The sequence below is a fragment of the Cucurbita moschata genome, unplaced genomic scaffold (assembly GCF_002738365.1).
Source record: "Cucurbita moschata cultivar Rifu unplaced genomic scaffold, Cmos_1.0 Cmo_Scf00026, whole genome shotgun sequence".
Classification (NCBI taxonomy): domain Eukaryota; kingdom Viridiplantae; phylum Streptophyta; class Magnoliopsida; order Cucurbitales; family Cucurbitaceae; genus Cucurbita; species Cucurbita moschata.
This window is the reverse complement of record NW_019268542.1, coordinates 2,751,944-2,773,753: the sequence shown is the minus strand read 5'-3', so window position 1 is coordinate 2,773,753 and position 21,810 is coordinate 2,751,944. Positions and strand designations below refer to the sequence as shown.

Here is a 21,810-nt window from a genome sequence, read left to right as displayed (position 1 = left end):
TTGATAATTATAGAATGCCGCTGCTGTTGCTGTTGAGGTGATGACAATAATAAGCAGGAAGTTGAAGCAAGAGGTATTCAAAGAACTTTTGTATAATCAAACTTCTATTTCATTGGTCACTAAGATCAAGTCTCGCTTAATCGTTCATTTCTCATTGCTTCTTTCTTTAGTCGGTCATATCTAATATGTAGCTGATAGCGACATGAGAAAACGCCGTATTTGGAGGTTTAGGTTCTTGCACTGGGGAGTCGAAAACGTCGACCTCCATGAGAGGTGTAATTTTGTTACTGTTTGAATCCCAAGCTTAATAGCCTGTTCAACTAGTCATTTCATTGGTTTCTAAGACTAAGTCTCATATAATCATTCATTTCTCTTATTCTTTCTTCAACTAGTCATATCTAAACGGTAGCTAGTAGCAACATTAGAAAATGCCATTTTCGGAGGTTCAGGCTGGTGCCAAAGAGTTGACAACGTCGACCTCCATGAGAGGTGTAATTTTGTTACTGTTTGAATCCCAATCCCAATAGCCTTTTCAACCAGTTATTTGCAAAGTCTCTTTTCTTCTTTCTTCAACTAGTCATATCTGATCGGTAGCTGGTAGCGACATGAGAAAACGCCGTCCTCGAAAGTTCAGGCTTTCGACTCGGGGAGTCGAAAGCGTTGACCTCCAAGAATTAAAAGGGAAATTGACACCATCATCTAGACTTATAAGTAATTGCAATGGAAATCCTTGCAACTTATAAAGCAAAACAGGAGCAAAACAGGAGCAAAACAGGAGCAGATGTGACAGAATGCTAAGACGACAATGGGACAGTCAAAAAGAAACAGTCAAAAGACATTTTTGTCTGATATCAATGTTTGTCTATGTTGTGAGTGAGTGAGTGAGTGAGTGAGTGAGTCAGTGAGTCCAACAGTTTGAGCAAGAAACCAAATGAAAGGAAAGCTATTTAGAAGTCTCCAAAACATCCTTCTTCTACCAACTCTTTCTTTGATCTCAACCTCATTTTCTTACACACATCTCTATCTATAACAATCACCACAGGGGAAACCCAAAAAAACAAGTAATGCTCACACTGCCAGATGAGGGAACAAAAAAAAAAAAAAAAAAAAACTATATAGAGTTGTCAACATACACTATGTTATGGGATAAATTACTAAACAGTTATTGTAGGTTTTATTGGCCTTTTCCCTTCCATGGCGTCTTTCTTTCTTCTACACTTTGCACAGAGGAATGGACCTTCCCATGGCTTTGACGACGGTGAAAAGAACGGCTCCGAATTCATCGACAAATTTTCATTTGCGGGTTGATCCGCTTGACAGACTGCACATTTGAAGATCCCTGAGTTTGGATCCGAAGGAAAATCTTTCCCTAACCTGTATTTTCATTCAAAGAGGAGAAAGTTCAAGAATAAGTGATGGTGAACATGTTTCAAGTCACTTTCAGATGGAAATTACAACATTTATATAAATTAATTACAGTACCATTTATATCAACATTGAGGAAAATAATCCTAGGAAGTCTTAGTTAAGTTGAATGAGGGATAACAAGTAAACCCCATGTGAGATCTCACATCGGTTGGAGAGGAAACGAAATATTCTTTATAAGGGTGTGGAAACCTCTATCTAGTAGACATGTTTTAAAAACCTTGAAGGGAAGCTTGAAAGGAAAGGCCAAAGAGGACAATATTTGCTAACGGAGGACTTGGACTGTTATAAATGGTATCAGAGCCAGACACCAAGTGATGTGCCAGAGCTGGGCCCCAAAGGAGGATGGATTGTGAGATCTCACATTGATTTGAAAGAGGAACGAGTGCCAACAAACAAGGGCGCTGGGCCTTGAGGAGGGTGGATTGTGAGATCCCACATTGGTTGGAGAGAGAATGAGTGCCAGGGAGGATGTTGGGCCCCAATGGGGGTGGATTGTGAGATCCCATGTCGGTTGAAGAGGAGAACAAAACATTCTTTATAAGAGTGTGAAAATCTCTCCTTGGTAGACGCGTATTAAAAACTTTGAAGGGAAGCTTGACAGGAAAAGTTAAAAAAAAACAATATCTGCTAGCGGTGGGCTTGGGCGGTTAGACACAGTTGTTATGATTAATTGAACTCTGATGTATAACAGATGATGAGAATAATCCTAGAAAAATGTGTTCAGACATCATCATTTCATGCTTCAAGAACAAAAATAGATAAAATGGCAACACAAGAAAGAAAAAAACATTGATTAAAAGACAAGATTACTTCAATTTCCCAAAGAAAGCACCGATCATACCTTTCAGAAAGCATAGCAGAGCCTTCTTCAAACAATTCCTCCACAACTCCAACAGCAGAAAGTTTGTTGGCAGATTTACCAAAGAGAGAAGTGAGCACATTCTGCTTCTTCCTTGGAGTTGATGGTAATAACATAGGTTGCTCGGATGGGATAATATCAACAACTAAGCAAGTTGTATCATCCTTCAACCCCCTTGACCGTAAAGCCTCCTACAATATGAACAGATTAAAATAAGATTCAAAATCATAACTATTAACAATATTTTTGTAACGGCCTAAGCCACCGCTAGCAGATGTTGTCCTCTTTGGGTTTTTCCTTTCGGGCTTCCCCTCAAGGCTAGGGAGATGTTTCTACATCCTTATAAAGAATGCTTCGTTCTTCTCTCCAACCAATATGGGATCTTACAATCCACCCCCCTTCGAAGCCCAACGGGCACACTGCCTGGTGTCCACACCCCCCCTTTGGGGTTTAGTGTCCTCGAAATTTGGCTTTGATACCATTTGTAGCAGCTCAAAACCACCCATAGCAAATATTCGCCGTCAGCCTTACGATTTTAAAACTCATCTAGGAAAAGGTTCCTACACCTTTTTTGTTCACCTCTCCAATCAATGTGGGATCTAACCGTTTTCCCAAGCCTTAGTGGGTAGAAGTAGTAATGAGATACAAATTACAGACTAACTCCTACACCTTATTTCATGAATGGGCAATCCGAGAGGACGGCATTCTAAGAAGCAACTTCCTATGGTTCTTGGGCATGAAGATAAGGTTTGCAAGCTAACTTGTTATTTGAAGTTCACAAAATTGGTATTGATTTTATAGTCATTTAACAAGGAGTAAAGACAATTAAGCTAAAGAGCATTTTCATGGAGGCCTAAGCTTCTTCTTAGAGATCTATGCCCCTTATGACCCAAAGGTGTAAGATCAAGGACATAAACTTTGTAGTCTAGCCTCAAGGCGTAAGTTCAAAACCCACCTTCACAACCAGCTTGGCAGCGAGCTCTGCAGGTAAACCTCGACACGACTTTGCAGCCATATCAGACGATAATGTGTCCCAAATACCATCAGAAGCAATAATCAGCCTTCCACCAGCATTAGAAAGCTGTATAATCCAGAATAAAAAGATAGCAGAATAGTCAAGGTACATTCTATTAGTAGTTAAACAATTACTGAAAGATTGAGAAGTCACCTTCACTTGCTTAACATGCGGTATTGGGACAATATATTCTCCTACATCTGTATCACCAATGGACCTAGACAGACATAAGCCACCGGGCCAGCAGCGGAGAGGACCGACCTGCAAACGGTAGTCATAAAAAGGGATATACTTAAATGTGTCATCATGTAAGACTAGAAACAGTGGAGATGTATACAACTATACCTCATTCCCGCCAAAAACATTGAGCCTCCCAACCTCGCCACCACTTGCAGTTACACGTTCCCTCTCTTCCTCGTTTTCCTCCAGCCTATGATCAACTGTCAATAGAGAAACCACACCTCCTTGGGTGTCTAATATGCACCGTGAATCTCCCACGGATGCAACGGTAACAGTCCACCCATCAATCACAACAAATGTAACAGTAGTCCCAGAAGTTTCCCCTGCAATTAAGATTAAACAGAGCATAAGGACATGGTGGACTACGCATCGAGTATTTAGGAAGAAGTACAAGAAGAAAATCGCTGATAGAATACCTTTCTGCTGAAACTCTATGTCGGTTTTAACAAAACCAGCAACTAGTGCTCGAGGAAGGGCTTGAAGCCATTTTTCTCGACTGACCCCTTGAGGAATTGCACTTAGGACATTACCCAATAAATGTTCCTTAGCAAAAATAGCCGCTGAAATGCCATTATGTCCATCAAAAATCTGCAAATAGAAGGTTCAATCAATCTCAGTATCATCCTATCCTCAGTAATCCCATTTGAGAAAGAAATTTATCACTTCTAAGACTCATAATCACACTATTTTCCCAGTTCTCAATCACAGAATTCATGTCTTAGGAGAAGTATCTGAAGTATTAGATAACAAAGAGCACAATAATGTTTGAAAGGATACCGCAAAGACAGAAAACGTGGTGGAAGTGTTCCCAGGAATACGCTGGCAATCTAATTTGATCAGAAAGTAGTCCTCCCCTTTCTTTGCCAAAGCAGCCTGTCCATACTTCACAAAAGGTTTCTCAACCTTCTCGTTCCTCAGCTCGCGACCGATCAAAGTAGCGAGCGGAACGAGAGGGGGCTTAATCCTTGATACTTCTGTCTGACTCATTACATCCTATGTTTCGGCATTTGCATGAGCGCAGCGCAGCCAAAATTCCTGGTCATTGAAATCAATTAAATGAGTATCAACCAACATCTTGACCAAAACACAAACTATAGAACAATTCCCACTGGCTGATCTAAACTTTGAGAAGCCGATTCAGCAGCATAATTTACAGATACACAAGAACAAACAAGAAAAATCTAACCAAAAATGAAAGAAATGCACAACACCGAATCCAACTCAGAAACCAATTAGCGCCATGAAATGCAAGAACTCACAGAATCAATTGAAACAAAATTAGGGAAAAAGCAGAACCAAACGCCTCTCAAATTCGCTCTATTACAAACCTATCGTACCACAAATTGAGAGCAATTTCAAACAAAACCAAAAATGACGATAAAAATTAGGAAAATTAAGGGACCACAGAGCTCACAGGTGGTGCATTCAATGTCAGTAGCAGATCGAGCAAAGGGGATCGGACAGTGGACAGTTCTGCAACTCCATTTCACAAAATCTTCAATTTCCTTGAAATTATCTACTGCTAACAAGGTCGATCGGATGGCGGGGAAAATTCTCAGCTAGAATTTCTAGAGAGAGAGAGAGAAACCCACAGTTTCTCTCAGTGATTTGATTGGGAGAGAGAGAGAGAGAGAGATAGAGAGAGAGAGAGAAGAAGTAGAAAAGAGACGCGGAAAGGTGGGGTTGGAGATGGGATTTTCGGGCAAGGTCCCTTATAATATTATTTTTCTAAATGACTAAAATACCCTTCAACAATCCTTCTTTTGACATTTGCGTCCTTTTGACTCTATCCTACTTTTTGCTATTTGCAAAATAGTCCTTCCTTTGTGAATATTTCCATTTTCATCCCTACTTCAATATTTAAATTATTCATTTAGTCCTCCCAAGTTTTTATTTTTTTTTATTTTTTTTAACATTCCTATAATTTTAAGGATTACCAATTATACCCTTATGGAACGTTATATTATTTATTACGTGTTACAAATGTCTCGACTTTTTGTACACGTGCCAATTGGAATTGTAATTGGAATTGTTACGTAAAAATAAGGTTTTGAAATTTAAAATTAGAAATTTTGTTTATGACTTCACCGTCTCTTCAATCGACACTGTTAAGCGAGACATAAATTCATGTTTATGGTCTTAGGTTCAAATTTTATCCCCAAGGGAGTTTGGATGCATAGTATTTCTATGTACATGGTTCATGCACAGTCCATAGGCATCCTCGTTTTCATAAATCTCAAGCCTACATATAAGCTTACAGACTCTCGCACGGTTGAACCTCAAGAAAAAAAGGATCCAAAATCTTTCTTATATTCAGCATCAGCATCAGTACAAATACACGAGAAGAAGTAATTTATGCTCAATGTACATACAACATGCAGGAGGTCTCGCATAAAAATCATGTTTTTGTAGGATGATGCATACAAATTCGTAGATTTTAAGAGTGAAAATTATCCCCACAGATCAATACAAGTCCTTCCAGCATGCTTTGTCCTCACTCACGTGCATCCTTTGAAAATTTTTAGTTAGGTCATTACATACATGATGTGTCTGGCATATACAGAAGAATTCCTTTAAAATACTTCATAAAAGTGTCATGGACTTAACATTCAAAATAAATACCCTAAATAGCTAAGCACAAAATAAATTTCATAAATGAAATAAAATAGACAAAGTTTTGAACTAATCTAAGGACTACTAAACAAAAATGAACGCGACTATCCTAACACTAGTTCCATGGCCTTCATCACAACCCCGTCATCCGTATATGGATGTTTTACCTTTACAAAAAAAATAATAATAAAAATAAGAGTAGCACATCATGTATTTTAAGAAATAGTCTGTAAATAACCCGGCTGTTGGGGTTGAGAAATGCAAACACATGCGATATGATGAGACCTATCCTTTTGAAAAAAAAAACATGACAAAACATTAGGCAACTTTCCAGGTGGATGTGCAGTACTTCCCTACACACGTCCACACATGTGCACGTGGACCCACTATGCAGACTTGTATACCCCTTGGGCCTTGCTCGTCGAGTTAGCACTCGATAATGGGTTGTTGGACACCACGGAGGGAAAGAGCCCGCATAACATGATGACAAACATAAATGTCGTAAGGTATGCATCCGTACTAATCCTAATGGGGAAGTATCCTAATGCACATGATACTCAAGAATGTATAAGGTCCCCTTAGCTTAAAATCATGGAATAAATTATGATGTTAGTCAAGCCGGTATAACATAATGAGTCTGTTAAAGATGGTCATATTAGACCATTTCTTTAGAGTTGATACGGCTAGCTTAGACGAAGGATGTCCATTTGTTTAGGAATGTTAGGACTGGTTGTTTATTTTTATTTTTGGAGTTTGTTTGTAAGGTCAACTTGATTTTTTAGTACAATTGATTTCAGAGTCTCATTTTGAGTTAGTTTGTGTGTGTTCAACATTTGGTATCATAGCCACATTACAAAACCTGATTGTGAGAAAAGAAGTTGCACAAACGTGAGATGAAAGAGATTCAAAATATGGCAACGGAAACCAATTTCGTTCCATTGGAAATTACTAAGTTTGATGACCATTATGATAATTGGTCTATGCTTATGGAAAATTTTCTTCGCTCAAACGAATATTGGTTTTGGAATCCCTACCGCAACAGGAGTGAAGATTACCAAAGTACTAACAAAATACAATTGCAGACCAAAAGCTGAAAGACTTGAAGGTCAATAATTATTTGTTCTAAGCCATTGATCGAGCTCCTTAATAGAGATACTGCCAAACAAATTTAGGACTCTATGAATCAAAAGTAGGAGGGTTCCACAAGAGTCAAAAGAGCACAACTCCAAGCTCTTAGAAAAGAGTTTGAAATCCTACCGATGAAAGAGGGTGAGAGTGTTGATGCATATTTTGCTCGAACTTTCACCATTGCAAACAAGATGAAAATTCATGCCAAAAACATGAAACCAGTGGTGATTATTAAAAAAATCTTGAGATCAATGAACTCAAGATTTGACTATATTATATGTTTGATTGAAGAGTCTAATAACTTAGACACTTTAACTGTCGATGAATTGCAAAGCAACTGGATACTACATGAGCAAAGATTGAATGGACGTGTAGGTGATGAACAAGCACTAAATGTGACATATGATAACAGAATCGGTGGAAGAGGAGGTGATTGAGCTTGTGAAGTTTTTCGAGGAAGAGGAAGTGGTGGACATCCATTCAACAAAAACTACAGTTGAGTGTTATAAGTGTCATTAGATAGGACACTTTAGATATGAGTGTTCTCAATGGAAGAAGGAAGCAAATTATGCCGAGTTTGAGGAGGAAGAAGAAATGTTGCTGATTAATGTTGCAGATTAATGTTGTTGATGTCATATGTGGCGATCAATCAATCGAGGGAAGATGTTTGGTTCCTTGATTCAAGGTGTAGCAATCATATGTGTGCAAACGAGGAACGATTCTCAGATCTTGATGAGGAATTCCAACAATTTGTGAAGCTTGGAATTAATTTCGATATGACGATATTGGGAAAAGGTTAACATTATGTTGCAAGTTGCTGGAGTCACTCAGATAATCACTGATGTTTTCTATATACCTGAGTCGAAAAACAGCCTATTAAGTCTTGGACAATTGCGAAAGAGGTGTATCTATTTTGATACAACATGGAGAATGCAAAATCTATCATCCCAAGAAGAGGCTTATAGGATGTTCATATTACTTGCAAAAATCATGTCACAAACTGACACTTGTTTCCACTCAATTATAGAAGACAACACTCATTTTTGGCACCTCAGATATGGGTATCTAGGTTTCAAAGGTTTGAGAACATTGCAACATAAACAAATGGTGAGAGGGTACCCCAATTGAAAGAAGCGTCTAAAATATGCACTGATTGCATGGTGGAAAAGCAACCTAGGGATGCATTTCCAAAGAGAAGTTTATGGAGAGCAACACAATGGCTGCAACTGGTACATGCAAACATCTGTGGACTCATCAAACCTTTTTCCAATAGTAAGAAGAGATATTTTATAAGGTTTATTGATGATTACAGTCGCAAGGTATGGATATATTTTCTGGCTGAAAAAATCTGAAGCCTTTACTATCTTCAAGAATTACAAAAATCTTATTGAGAAAGAAACTGGAGATTTTATTCGTTGTCTACACACAGATAGAGGTGGAGAGTTCACTTCTCACGAGTTCAATATTTTTTGCAAAATTAATGGTATCAGTAGACAAATTACTACAACCTACACTCCCCCACAAAATGGTGTAGTTGAGCACAAGAACAGAACAATCATGAACATGGTTAGAAGTATATTATCAGAGAAGCAAGTTCCAAAAAATTTATGGCCAGAAGTAGTAAACTGGAGTGCACATGCTAAACAGAAGTTCTACAGTGGTAGTGAAAGATATGACTCCTGAGGAGGCTTGGAGTGGCGTAAACCTAATGTTGATTACTTTCAAGTTTTTGGATGCATTGGTCATGTTCATGTATCAGACGGTATGAGAAAGAAGTTAGATGATAAAAGTTTTCAGCGTGTGTTGCTAGGGATGAGTGAAGAGTCTAAAGCATGTAGACTCTATGATCTAGTGTCCAAGAAGATAGTTGTAAGCGGAGACGTGATTTTTGAAGAAAATAAGTGTTGGAATTGGGGGAAAAGTAATGAAGAAGCTAGACTTGATACTCTCGAATGGGAAGATAGTTATAGAAGGAAGCGAACATGACCAAAGTGAGGAAGATTCTGAAGAGGAGGCAGTAGTAGAAGAAGGGGAAATTAGTGTATCTTCCAGTGAGTCATCTGAATCAAATTCTTCAACATCTGAAGAAAGCACATCCGAAGTGAGGAATAGAAGAACATCATTATAATGATGGAAGATTATGTGAGCGGGGGAGAAATTTTTTAAGAACCTGAGCACAACAATTTAGTTCTATTAACCTCAACTACAGATCCAACTACCTTTGAAGAAGTTGTTCAAACTTCAAAATCGAGAGCTGCAATGGACTTGGAGATAGAAGCCATCGAACGAAATGAAACTTGGGAGTTGACAGATTAAATGAAGAAGATTGGAGTAAAGTGGGTTTTCAAAACCAAACTCAACGAAAATGGTGAAGTTGAAAAGTATAAGGCTAGGTTGGTAGCAAAAGATTATGCACAACAACATGGTAAAGACTACACCGAGGTGTTTCCACCTATGGATAGGTGGGATACTATTCGAATGATAATTGCTTTAGCAGCTCGAAATAGTCGAAACGTGTATCAGCTTGACGTGAAAAGTGCTTTCTTATATAGAGAGTTAAAAGAAGCAGTGTTTGTTGAGCAACCACAAGGTTATGAGAAAAAGGTCAAGAATACAAGGTATACAAATTGAAGAAGACACTATATGACCTTAAACAAGCCCCACGTGCATGGTACAGTCAAATGGAAGCACATTTTGTTAAGGAAGGATTTGAGAGGTGCAACTATGATCATATTTCATTCATTCAAAAAGGAGATTGAGGTAAAATTTTGATTGTTAGTCTATATGTTGACGATCTAATTTTTACTGGTAATGTTTGTTAAATTCAAGAATTTTATGAAACTTGAACTTGAAATGATTGATGTGGAAAAAATGAAATATTTTCTCGGTGTAGAGATTATTATGTGACAACTGTTCCACTATTAAGCCATCCAAGAATCCAATCATGCATGGATGCAGCAAACACTTGATGTGAGGTTCCATTTCTTGCATGATTTGACCAGATATAGAGTTATTGAGCTGAAGTATTGTATCACACAAGAACAAGTTACAAATATTATGACAAAACCACTGAAACTGAACGTGTTCATAAAACAACTAAGCAATGTGTTTTAACTCTGAAGCTCAATGTGTTCATAAGACTACGTGGGTCAATGGGTATGTGTGTAGTACCACCATTAAACTAAAAGTATCCTGCCATCCGTTGAGGGGAGAAATTGTTAAAGATGATAGTACCAGAACCACCTAATCATTTATTCAGTTGTTAATTTTTATTTTTAGAGCTTACTATTCTTATGTTTGCTAAATTCATTAGTTTGTAAGACTTGACCCCAACCAAGTTGATTTGTTTTTGCCATTGATTTTAGAGTTTATGATGTGTGTTCACATAAGAGTCTATGAATCATGTATGCATAATTCCTGTCAAATCTTTCGTACATAAAATAGCTTACATAGCGTGGTGTATGGAGGTTTATGCATCATAGATTAACAACATCATTAGCATAATTCTACAACACAACATGACCACGCTGTGAGATAGCTTATAAATATGGCATAACACAACATAACGATCATAATTATGAGACGTGCGAGGGCCACAAGGTACGCATCATCATACATACAATTCATCCAACCAAGCTAATAGAAAAGCATCAGCATCCGGAAGAAATATTTGTAGGAATTGCTTCAGTATGCATGCATGCTAGATTAATTACCTTAGTTGACTAGATTTTTCCATGTTATGATCTTAGGTGGCAAAATCTATGTACTATGAAAAGTTAACCATGGTTTATGCTTCCACTTAGTATGTATCTGCCTATGCATGCTGAAAGAATGATGAGAAAATTGTGAACTCTGTGTTCCGGGTGCTGATGGATGTTATCGTCCCATTGAGCATGTTTGCCTATTTTGCATGAATGGTGTATAATGTATCTAGTTCTTGATGTTTGCACCACTATGATAATGTTTAGGAATCTTTATAATAATAAGCCTAGGGATCCATGGTTAGATTTATCCCTTCCCCAGGAGCCTAGTAGATCACCACGACAAATGAAGTACCTTAAGAGTGTTCTTAGGCTGCTAGTTGTGTGAACGATATCTATAGCTTCGTGGGAGGACCAGGGATTCCTAATCAGTCCTTACTTCTCCTAGCCATTTAGTATGGGAAATGCCCCATGTCGTACAACTCATTAGCTGCATGGGAAAGAGTTGGGTCATGTCCCCATAGGGGGACTATTATTGGATTAGGAGGTACTCAGCACACCCTTAGGCAAGATACCATGTAGTCACAGTTAGCCATGCAGATGTAGCGCCTCATAGAGAGACATCGATCAATACAACTCGGCATAAGAAACTCTTAAGTATCAAATGAAAGGACGGAGAACCATAGAAGTTCCAAGGGGCTAAGATTAGAATCAAACGTCTTAGAGCCAATGAGAAGCTCGTGTTTGTCTATTAAGCTTAGGATGCGACGAGAGCCTACAAGTAGGTGGCATACTAGATATAATTTTTATACTCATCCTTGCTATATCTTTTTTTTTAGGTAGATGAGGCGTCGGGTCAAGGTAGGGCGTGATCAGTGATGTGGACCGTCACAGAGGAATGCATTTGAATTCTCATATTTTGTTTCCAAAACTTTTAATTGTTTGAACCTTTGTATTACAATTTTTTTTTATTTGGAATAAATGATTTCGCCTTAATGCATTTTCAATTGTTTTCTTTGCATTCATGTTGTCGTTTTAAGTCACGACTCATAGTCAAATATTGGGTTATTACAACATGTGTGATTGGTTTTCTAGCTACCTCCCATGGATGAAGAGCAGGCTAGCACTCACCATACTATCATCACCTCTAAGTAAGAGTGTTCTTTACGGCAGCGCCTCAACTCTGGACACCGATTATCGCCACATAGTTAGTTAACTACCTAAGAATGCGTACAGTAAGAACGACACACCTAAATCTTAGAGATAGCTTGGAGTCTCTTACTAGTTCAACCTATAAGTAGGTTGCTTACGGAGTATGTTTATATACTTATTTCTTTCTACATTTTCTTTTTCAAGTCCATGACGATGCTGGTCGAGGCTAGAGGGTGCTTGGGAGCTCAGTAGGCACAAAAGAATGTTAACCCGAGGCATCTATCTAGTTCACACATTGTGTAATCACCATTTTAGTATATGTTTGTTTCTCGTTTTCCATACGCTCTTTGAACAGTCATTCGTACATACATGCATGCCTTTGATTTTACTTGAGTATTACAAACGAAGTCATAATTTTTAAATACGTGCAAAACTTTACCGTTTTCTTTCATTATTTTCTCATACATACTTCCTGCATTGCGTAGTTTGTTAGTCACATCTGATCTTTCAATGCCTCGAAATTTGGAGTGTGATAAACAGTGAGGCTACTTACAGAATATTTTTAAATAAACTATATACTTCTTCTTTTGTAAGTAAGAGTAAGACACCTATGTATAGATGACAGCGTTGTTGCATGAAAATAAAGTCAAGATAGTCGTATTCTACGTTTCAGTTGTAGCCGCTGCATTTCTTTTATTTTCAAATGAATTTCGTGAACGTTTAAGTCCATGACATCATTTATACTAAAATGTTTTAAAAGATCTTCTACACGTGTTAGACATGTCATGCATGAAGTGACGACCTTATTCTAAAAGAAAAAAATGAGGTTGTTACAGTTACGAGGCTTCAACACGATCAATGGCAATTGACATGGAGGTGGATCAAAGGAGGTCCTCGATGTTAAAATATATCAGTATTGCCATTGATCGTGTTGAAGCCTCATAACTGTAGCAACCTCATTTTTACGACCATATTTGTTATTTAACCTAAAAAGACGTAAAAGAATGTTGTTTTAACCAGATATTTTTACGGATTCTGCAAACACATGAATCGTCGTAGGGGGTTATGTGCAAAAATTTCAAACCACAAGGGTATTTTTTTAAAACTCGAAGAAAATTTAAAAAGTTACATTTAAATATTTTTGTAGAAAAGTAATAATATTATTATTTAAAAAAAAATGAAAATCAATTGCTTGATTGAAGGAATTTTGTATTTTCTTCGTGATTTAGTTTTCCATGTCATTTGACTTTTAATTAATTGTTCATATTGAAAAAGATGTTAGTAGGGAAAGATTAGGTGGAAAAAGGTAAGAAATGAGATTAAATAAAACTAAAATTAGATATGTAACGACCCAGTTCAAGGTTTCCATGTAAGGGTGTTTCGTTCTCCTCCTAACCAACGTGGGACTCTTACAATCCACCTCCTTTGGATCTCAGCGTCCTTACTGGCACACCGTCTCATGTCTACCCTCTTTGGGGTAAAGGGTCACCCCTTTTCAGTGCCCAGTGTCTTTACTGGCACACTGTCTCGTGTCTACTCTCCCTTTGGGACCCAGCGTCCTTACTGAGACACGTCTCGTGTCTACCCCCTTTCGGGTAAAGGGTCACCTCCCTTTAGTGCCTAGCGTCTTTATTGACACACCGTCTCGTGTCTACCTCCTTTCGGGATAAAGGGTATTTCGTTCTCTTCCCCAACCAATGTGGGACTCTCACAATCCACCCCCTTCTGGGCCAGCATCCTTACTGGCACACCGTCTCGTGTCTACCCTCTTTGGGGAACAACCTCCTAGTTGGCACATAGTTTGGTGTCTGGCTCTGATAGCATTTGTAACGACCTAGATCCACCGCTAGCAGATATTGTCCTCTTTAGACTTTCCCTCAAGACTTTAAAACGCGTCTGCTAGGGGAAGATTTCCACACCCTTATAAAGGGTGTTTCATTCTCCTCTCAAACCAACGTAAGACTCTCACAAGATATATTAGTAAACCTAAACACAATTAATTAAAAAAAATTCACATTAATGTCTTAATTACAATCACTTTTGATAAAATAATCATAATCCTAGCACTAATTTACAGAAGAAAAAAAAAAAAAAACACGTGCAGCGGTTGACTTTCGATTATTTCCTCTTGAAGTTACATTTTTTTTTTCTTTCTTACATCCAACGATGTAAATTGTCAACTATATCGTCTCAGCTTCATTAAATAATTTATTCTATTTTAGTAGGTTTGGTGTTTTGATGATCCCTATCTAATTAACAACCATTTCTGTATTTATTATTGTCTTCGTTGCTGCTCCTATAGTAGATATTAAGGGTATTCGTGAACCTCTTTCTGGATCTCTACTTTAAGGAAACAATATTATTTTTGGTGCCATTATCCCTACTTCTGCCGCTGCCGGTTGCACTTTTACCCAATTTGGGAAGCTGCTTCCGTTGATGAATGGTTATACAATGGTGGTCCTTATGAGCTAATTGTTCTACACTTCTTACTTGGCGTAGCATGTTGCATGGGTCGAGAGTGGGAGCTTAGCTTCCGTATGGGTATGCGTATTTGGATTGTTGTAACATGTTACACTACTACTATTTTCTTGATCTACCCAATTAGTCAAGGAAGCTTGATGAAGAGACTTTTTTAGTCGGCAAGTTTAGGGATGTTCAAAAAACCCGATGCATAACACCCACTATCTGTATAAGCAATATAAATAAATATGAACGGTTACGTGAAAGTTCAAATTATGTATAAGTTACGAGGAATTTGAAAAAATAACCCTAAGGCAATTTTCATTTAGGGGTCAAAATTTGCAAAAGCATAAGCAACCTTAACAAAGAGGTAATTTGCAAAAATAGTCCTAAAGGTAGTAAATTCAGAAAATAGGGCTCATAATTAAACAAATTTTCGATTTTCGATTTTAGACATATATTTTTTATATTTTTCCCGTCTTAAATTTATATCGAGCATTTTTTTTCTACACCTAATTTAAATTTAGCTTCTAAAGCCATCAATAAAATCACATAAGTTCGTAATTAAAAGAGAAAAGTTAATAAAATTATTTACATGTTGGGCCCAGTTTGAGATATTTCGTACCCTATAGGACCTTGACTAAAGGAATCTTCTTGATGCACAACCGTTTTACGTCACGAGCAAGAATCCTAATAAGTTTCTCCTCATAAGTTAGGTCCTCTAAAAGGGGAAGTGTCTCGTGTCGTATGATATGAATAGGTTCTGGTGTGTATTTTTACAACATGGAGATGTCGAACGCATAAGCACACCAGCAATGGTGGGTGGTAATGCTAGTTTGTACACCTCTCAAGAATCTCAAAAGGGCTTATGAACCTCGGGCTTAACTTGCTTCTCTTCCTGAATCTCAGCACCCTTCTCATAGGTGCCACCTTCAGGAAGACATGATCACCCACAGTAAACTTGAGGTTTCTTCTACAAGAATTTGCATAGCCCTTTTGTCGGCTTTGTGCGGTAAGTATCCTCCGCTTAGTCTTCTATATTATTGTGTTAGTAACCTGCACTAACTCTGACACAATATCGGTGTTTGACACCTGCACCCATACAAAACCTCAAACGAGGCCATCTAAATGGTTGCTTGGTAGCTGTTATTGTAGGAAAACTCCATAAGGGGCATATGCTCATCTCAATAACCTGAGAAATCTATAACACAAGTCCGCAACATATCTTCTATAACTTTATTCAACCTTTTGGTCTGTCCATCATCTGCAGATGAAATATAGTGCTAAATATGAGTTGTGTTCCCAACGCCTTTTGTAGACCTTTTCAAAACTATTAGGTGAACCTAGTGTTTTGATATGATACAATCAGGACTGGCACTCCATGCAGGCGAACTATCTTCTTAACATATACCTAAGCCCATCGATCTATCTGATATATGGCCTTAATCGGAACAAAGTGAGTTGTCTAAGTCGGTCTATCTACAACAACCCATATTTTGTTATTACCCTACTTCGATCTTAGCAAACCCGAGATCAAATTCATACTTATAAAGGATTAAAAATGTGTTAAATACTTGATAAAAAAATTAACTTGAGTTACAACTCCAATAAAGTCACTACTTTAAAATATCCGATCGGAAATCAACTACACATGATTTTTAATTTTAAGCATTTTAAATACGAAACAGTAGACTTGATTTGAAGTTATAGTAGATATGTCGAGATATTTTAATTGATATCATCAAGAAGATAGACCTGAGGTTATATTGGACCTTGAGGAGCATATTCAAGTGGGTACAAAGAATAATTAGCAACTCCGACCTAGGTCAACCATATAAGTGACCTTACTGTTGGTGTTGGAAGAATTGTATGATGTATGATGACGCATGCCCTGTGACCCCTATATGCGTCATAATGTCATGCTATGTGATAATGTATGATGTCATGTTATGTATTTATGTGATGTTCTAAAACCACAATGTGTAATGTTATGATTTGTCATGTGAAACCATATTATGGATTAAACCATGTTGCAAGATGAAAGCCATATCGATTACTTTGCATACATGACCCATAGTGTACTATGACATGGATGAAAAGAACAAAGTGATTCTTATTTTATGCTATGGTTTTAAACCATGGGAACCTCATACAGTTATGTATGTCATGTGCATCGGGATGCTTCCCCATTATGTTATGTTAGTACGGACGCATAGCTTCGATATTTATGTTCACCATGATATCATGCAAGCCCTTCCCTTTCGGGGCGTCCGGCGACGCGTCAGCGCGTTTAGCCCAACGAAGCCAGATCCAGTGGTACATATACGAGCCCGCCTGGTGGGTCCATGTGCACGTGCGTGGATCATGTGTGGGGTAGTATCACACAACCAACTCTGTCCGAACTAGAAAGAGTTTAAGGTCATGCTATATTGTTTTAAAGGATAGGTCTCATCATGTATGTGTGTGTTTGCATTACCTATCTCAACAGTGGGGTTACTTACGGAGTATTTCTTAAAATACTCATGCTACGTGCTACCTTTATTTTTCAGGTAAAAGTAAAGCGCCCCTGCACGGATGACGGTGAATGCTAGAGTGATCATGGAAGCTAAGATAGAACAATAGTATGCATTGTTTTCAGTTAGTAGTTTCATGGGTGGCTTTTCCGTTATTAAAGACATGCATGTAGTGACGTCTCTGATATAGGTAACAAAATTAGGACCATACAGGTCGATTTGCGGGTTAATATTTTTTAATTGGGTTAACTTGACCAACCTGAAATTAGGGTTACAACTCAACCCGATCCTACCTTACTCTTAAAATTATTATAAAAATTAAGAATAATTGACAATTGTAACTTTGTAACTCATGTTAGTAATGTGTCTGACTCGTAAATGTTTGATATTTGAATTTTATAAGATTTAAGTTATTAATGTACCGTGTATGATGGATAAGTATGATTTTTTTAAATAATTAATTAAAAAACAACTCGAGAACCTAACCCAATCCAATATAAAAATAGAGGGTTCGGTTGGGTTGTTCAATCACAAATTGAACCAACTTGAAATTTCGAGTTAGTCTAATAGATTTCTCTAACCCGACCCGTTTTTGGCTCGTGGTTGAAGTATTTGTGGTCCCTCAAAGGTTGGTCATTTCATTTTTAATATTTTTGGAGGGGCAAAAAATGCTGTTGTTGATGCTATGCTGTCACTTTAATATAAAAAAGAAAAGGAAAAAAAAATTAAAAAGATGACGTGGCCACGTGTTAAGGTGGGACCCAATTGGGTGTTTTGGCCACTTAATTAGAAGGGGTCGGCCTACGTTCCTCCGCCAGCTGGAAACCTCAATTTGTCCGCTCAAAGCCAAGTGGACCTTTGCTGTTCTTTTTTTTGCTAACCTCACCTGCCAGTCTGTACACCTCACCTCTCCATCTGACACGTGTTCTTCTCTTTTTTTGGTTAGATAGTTTAATTATTTCGGGTCATTTATTCAAATTTTTATTTTCGTTAAAAAAAATATTGAATATCTATTTATTTATTTATTTTCAAACATTTAATTAAAATTTGTAATTCATTTGTAAAGGAACTGTTAAAAATTATTTAAAGAATTGTTGAAAAATAAATATAAAAAATAATTATGTAATTACTTTTCAAAAGTTTGTTTTTTAGGATAGGTTGGAGAAAGACAAGGTCTTTAGCTAATTTGAGGGACTAAAGACGTGGGTGAATACAAAGTTTTACGAGTTAAGAATTCTAGACCTTTCTGTGACCTATGCTACAGCTGAACGCTATTTGTTCTTAATATCAGTAACCTCAAGAGATAGGATGGAACCAAGCATTTGCAAATGGTGGAAATAAAAGTTATCGACCCAACTCCCCTAAAGGTGGGGGAAATGACAGACTCGAACGCGGAGGAGGAAATGCGAGTCCTCCCAACAAAGAGGTAGAACTCCATGGCAGAGATCTCATAGTAAGAACAGTCATAGTCAAAGTCAAAGTCAAGGCTCCTTGTCTTGTTTCATATGCATGGGCCCACCAAGAAACCGAGTGCCGACAAAAGGCGGCACTTTATGCCTTCCAAGCAAAATTTGGAATGAACTCAAAAGCCGAGTATGAGATGGTAGAAACAGAAATACTGCTAGTTGAGAATATTGAACACTCTCGCATATGGGCACTAAAATACTTGCCTGCTTTCCAAAAGATAGTGAAAGAAATGGAGAAGACAGTGGAATGCAGTCTTATGTATGTGAAGTCTGGGTTAATCACAAGGTGGCCAGGAGCACCATTGTTGACTCTGGAGCCTCCCACAACTTCATGCTGGAAACCGAAGCAAAACGCTTGAACATCCTTTGGCATCGAGATACAGTAAAGATGAAGGCCATCAATTTAGCAGCTTTACTTGTAGACTTTATTAAGACCAATCGAAGAGATTTACAAAACAATCAGTAGAATACTACTACCTTGTATTACTTGAGATTTTTTTTATGATAAACTAAGTAGAGTGGAGGGTATTTATACTAGATGATAAGTAATCAGTTCCTAAAATTTCTCAACGTTTTTCTAAAAATATCTGAATCATTTACCTAAATTTATTCCTAAAATCCTAAATCATTTTCTTAACATAAATATAGTAATTCATACCATGGTTGGGCTTAACCCTATTGGGTCAGTGATGATATTTTAACACTCCCCTCTCAACACTAGTTCTTGTTTGCTGCACCACAGCGAAAGCTCTCATGTGTGCAAGTATTCAGCTCTTTTGTAGACAAGTCTACCACTTGGTCATTCGTATTCTTTCTTCAAAACTTTGTCTCTAATAAAATGGCAGTGCACCTCCACATGCTTTGTTCGGCCATGAAACATCAAATTTTCTACTAGACGAATCACAAATTGGTTGTCGCATTGAAGTAGTATCGAATAGTCAACTTTTTGGTGCCAATCTTTCATCAGAAGTTTCAGCCATGTACATTCCTGAGCTGCTCTCGTCGCTACTCTGTACTCTGCTTCTCTAGTTAACAATAATCTCGTTGGTTGTCTTTTGTTACACCAAAAAATTGTTCTCGAATTGAGCTTGAACACATACCCGGTGCTTGACCTTCGAGTATCGTGATCTCCTGCCTAGTCGACATCACTATATTAAGCTAGCTTCCAGTCTTCGCTTCTTTTGTACAAACGATCGTAATTGATTGTTCCTTTGACATATCTCAAGATCCGTCGAGCCGCATGCAAATGAGGCTTCTTCGGACTTCGCATATATTGACTAATAACTCCAACTTCATTCTCAAATCCGTTTGGTTGGTTCGTGCAGATCTCCCGGTACAACTCTCCATGCAAGAAAGCATTATTCATATCCATTTGCCATAATTTCCAATCTTTATTTACCACAAGTACTGGAGGAACTTGTACGAATGATCTTTTCCACTAAACTAAACGTTTCATCATAGTCTAGTCCATATTGTCGAGAGAACCCTAGATCTACAGTCTGAGTTCTGTATCTCATGATTGATCCATCCAGGGTACACTTTATTTTGTAAATCCACTTGCAAAAGATAGATTTAACATCTCTTGATCTTGGCATCAATTCCCAAGTTTGATTTTGATTCAGAGCTATAATTTCTTCCTCCATCGCTTTCTGCCAAACCGAGTTTTGTGATACATCCTCATATATCTCTGTCTTATTAACTCCGTCTTCTACAATAGTTGTGTTGGCATACTCTAGACTTGGCTTTTAGATTATTTCTAACTGTCTTAGTTGTTGAGGTGCCCTTTGTTTTTCACCAAGTTCGCCTGGTTGAGTCACTTCTTGCTCACCAACACTAGTGTCACTTGAATCTTTAGGCATTTCATCACTTAAGCAAATGTGTACAATTTGATCCTCCGTCTTTTGTGGAAACATCTCTTCAGTTTGCTCTCCCGTCAAAAGAATTTCTTCAATTTGCTCAAGGCCCGATAATACTTCCTTCTCTGAGGACCACCCCTCTTTCATTGCACCACTTTGATCATCAATCATGTGGTTTGAGTATCTTGAATCAATAATCCAATCATTCTCATAATCGATACGGTCTCTCATCATCGCCATGAATGCTAGCTCATCTTCTTCTATGGCATACTGTACCTCTGCATCCCATTCCTCCTCCATCTCCTTTTTGGATGTTGCCACATTGTTTTCAACAAAAATTTTCTTAGACCAACAATCCCTGGACATGTGGCTCTTTTTCCCGCAATTGTAGCAGATGCCTTCAAATATCTTCCCTGGAAAGTTATTGTTATCGTTCTTCTGAGCTCTCCATGGTTGTATAGTTCCTTGGTGACTTCTTCTTTTGTCACCGTTGTATCCACGTTTGGTAGACGACCTATTATTGCTCCGGCTTTCACTTGTGTAGAGTGCTTCTTCTTCACCCTTCAATATGATGTCTCCTATTTGTTTAGCCATGGCTTCTTGGCTGGCCAACAACTTTTCGAACTCTACTACAAGTGATGGTTGAGTGGGCCATCCTGCAATAATAAAGCTTTTATAGTTTGGTTGCAATCCGTGGATTATGATCCTCTTTATTCGATCTTCTCCAATTGCGGACTTTGGGTCTAGTTCAGTAATCTCCCGACAGATCGACTTGATCTTGTGGAAGTACTGAACAATCGTCATGTCACGTTTTGAAATTGACAATAACTCATTGTCCAGAAGTTGTAGCCTCATATCGTTCTTCTTTGAGAACAACATCATGAACGTGTCTCATGCTTTTTTCGGTGTCTTGTCATCCCAAATATGGTCTAACATCTCTTCTCCGATTGTGGTCTTCAAGGCAAACATTGCTTTTCCTGGTTTGATTCTCCATTTGTGCAAGGCGCTGTTAAAATCCTCCTCTGGCGGCGTGGTTTCGCACCCGCCAACGATCTCCCAAAGATCATGTCCTTGTAAATAGGACATCATGCATGTTGCTCACGTATTGTAGTTGTTGTTCTTGAGTTTCTTGATTCCTCCAACAATTTGGAAATCACCCATCGTGTTGGCTATACCTCAGTAATACCAAACAAGCTCTTTTGACAAGACTTGCAGAATCAAAGACTACTCACGACCCAAAGGAAACTCACACATTAATAATCTCAAGAAATCGTTTATGATGTGGAAGATCAGACAGAGCTGTAACCACAGAGCATACTACGAATTCCAAGAGATCAGATAACCTACACTAACCTCGCTCTAATATCAGATTGTTGAAT

The 21,810-nt window shown here is 37.9% G+C and overlaps 1 protein-coding gene across 2 annotated transcripts; it reads right to left on the bottom strand.

Moving 5' to 3' along the window:
- Positions 1-922: 922 nt before the first annotated feature.
- Positions 923-5,219, bottom strand: LOC111462057 (probable protein phosphatase 2C 5). 2 transcript variants are annotated; one of them, XM_023105730.1, is made up of 8 exons: positions 4,957-5,219; positions 4,320-4,577; positions 3,959-4,130; positions 3,648-3,865; positions 3,456-3,563; positions 3,243-3,368; positions 2,270-2,478; positions 923-1,374 (listed from the first exon to the last, which is right to left on the bottom strand). In XM_023105730.1, the coding sequence occupies exons 2-8, from the start codon at positions 4,527-4,529 to the stop codon at positions 1,155-1,157; spliced, it is 1,263 nt and encodes a 420-aa protein (XP_022961498.1). In that variant the 5' UTR covers positions 4,530-4,577; positions 4,957-5,219; the 3' UTR covers positions 923-1,154. The 2 variants fall into 2 exon arrangements, with proteins under 2 accessions (XP_022961498.1, XP_022961499.1); XM_023105731.1 differs by lacking the exon at positions 4,957-5,219 and adding an exon at positions 4,802-4,889.
- Between the last annotated feature and the right edge of the window lie 16,591 nt (positions 5,220-21,810).

What these genes read in the sequence shown, in the direction of transcription:
- LOC111462057 (XM_023105730.1), bottom strand. Translation starts at nt 4,529, where the DNA reads ATGAGTCAGACAGAAGTATCAAGGATTAAGCCCCCTCTCGTTCCGCTC. An exon ending in CATAGAGTTTCAGCAGAAAG is followed by an intron (nt 3,866 to 3,958) that starts GTATTCTATCAG and finishes TCTTAATTGCAG; the next exon opens with GGGAAACTTCTGGGACTACT. An exon ending in ATGTTTTTGGCGGGAATGAG is followed by an intron (nt 3,564 to 3,647) that starts GTATAGTTGTAT and finishes TACCGTTTGCAG; the next exon opens with GTCGGTCCTCTCCGCTGCTG.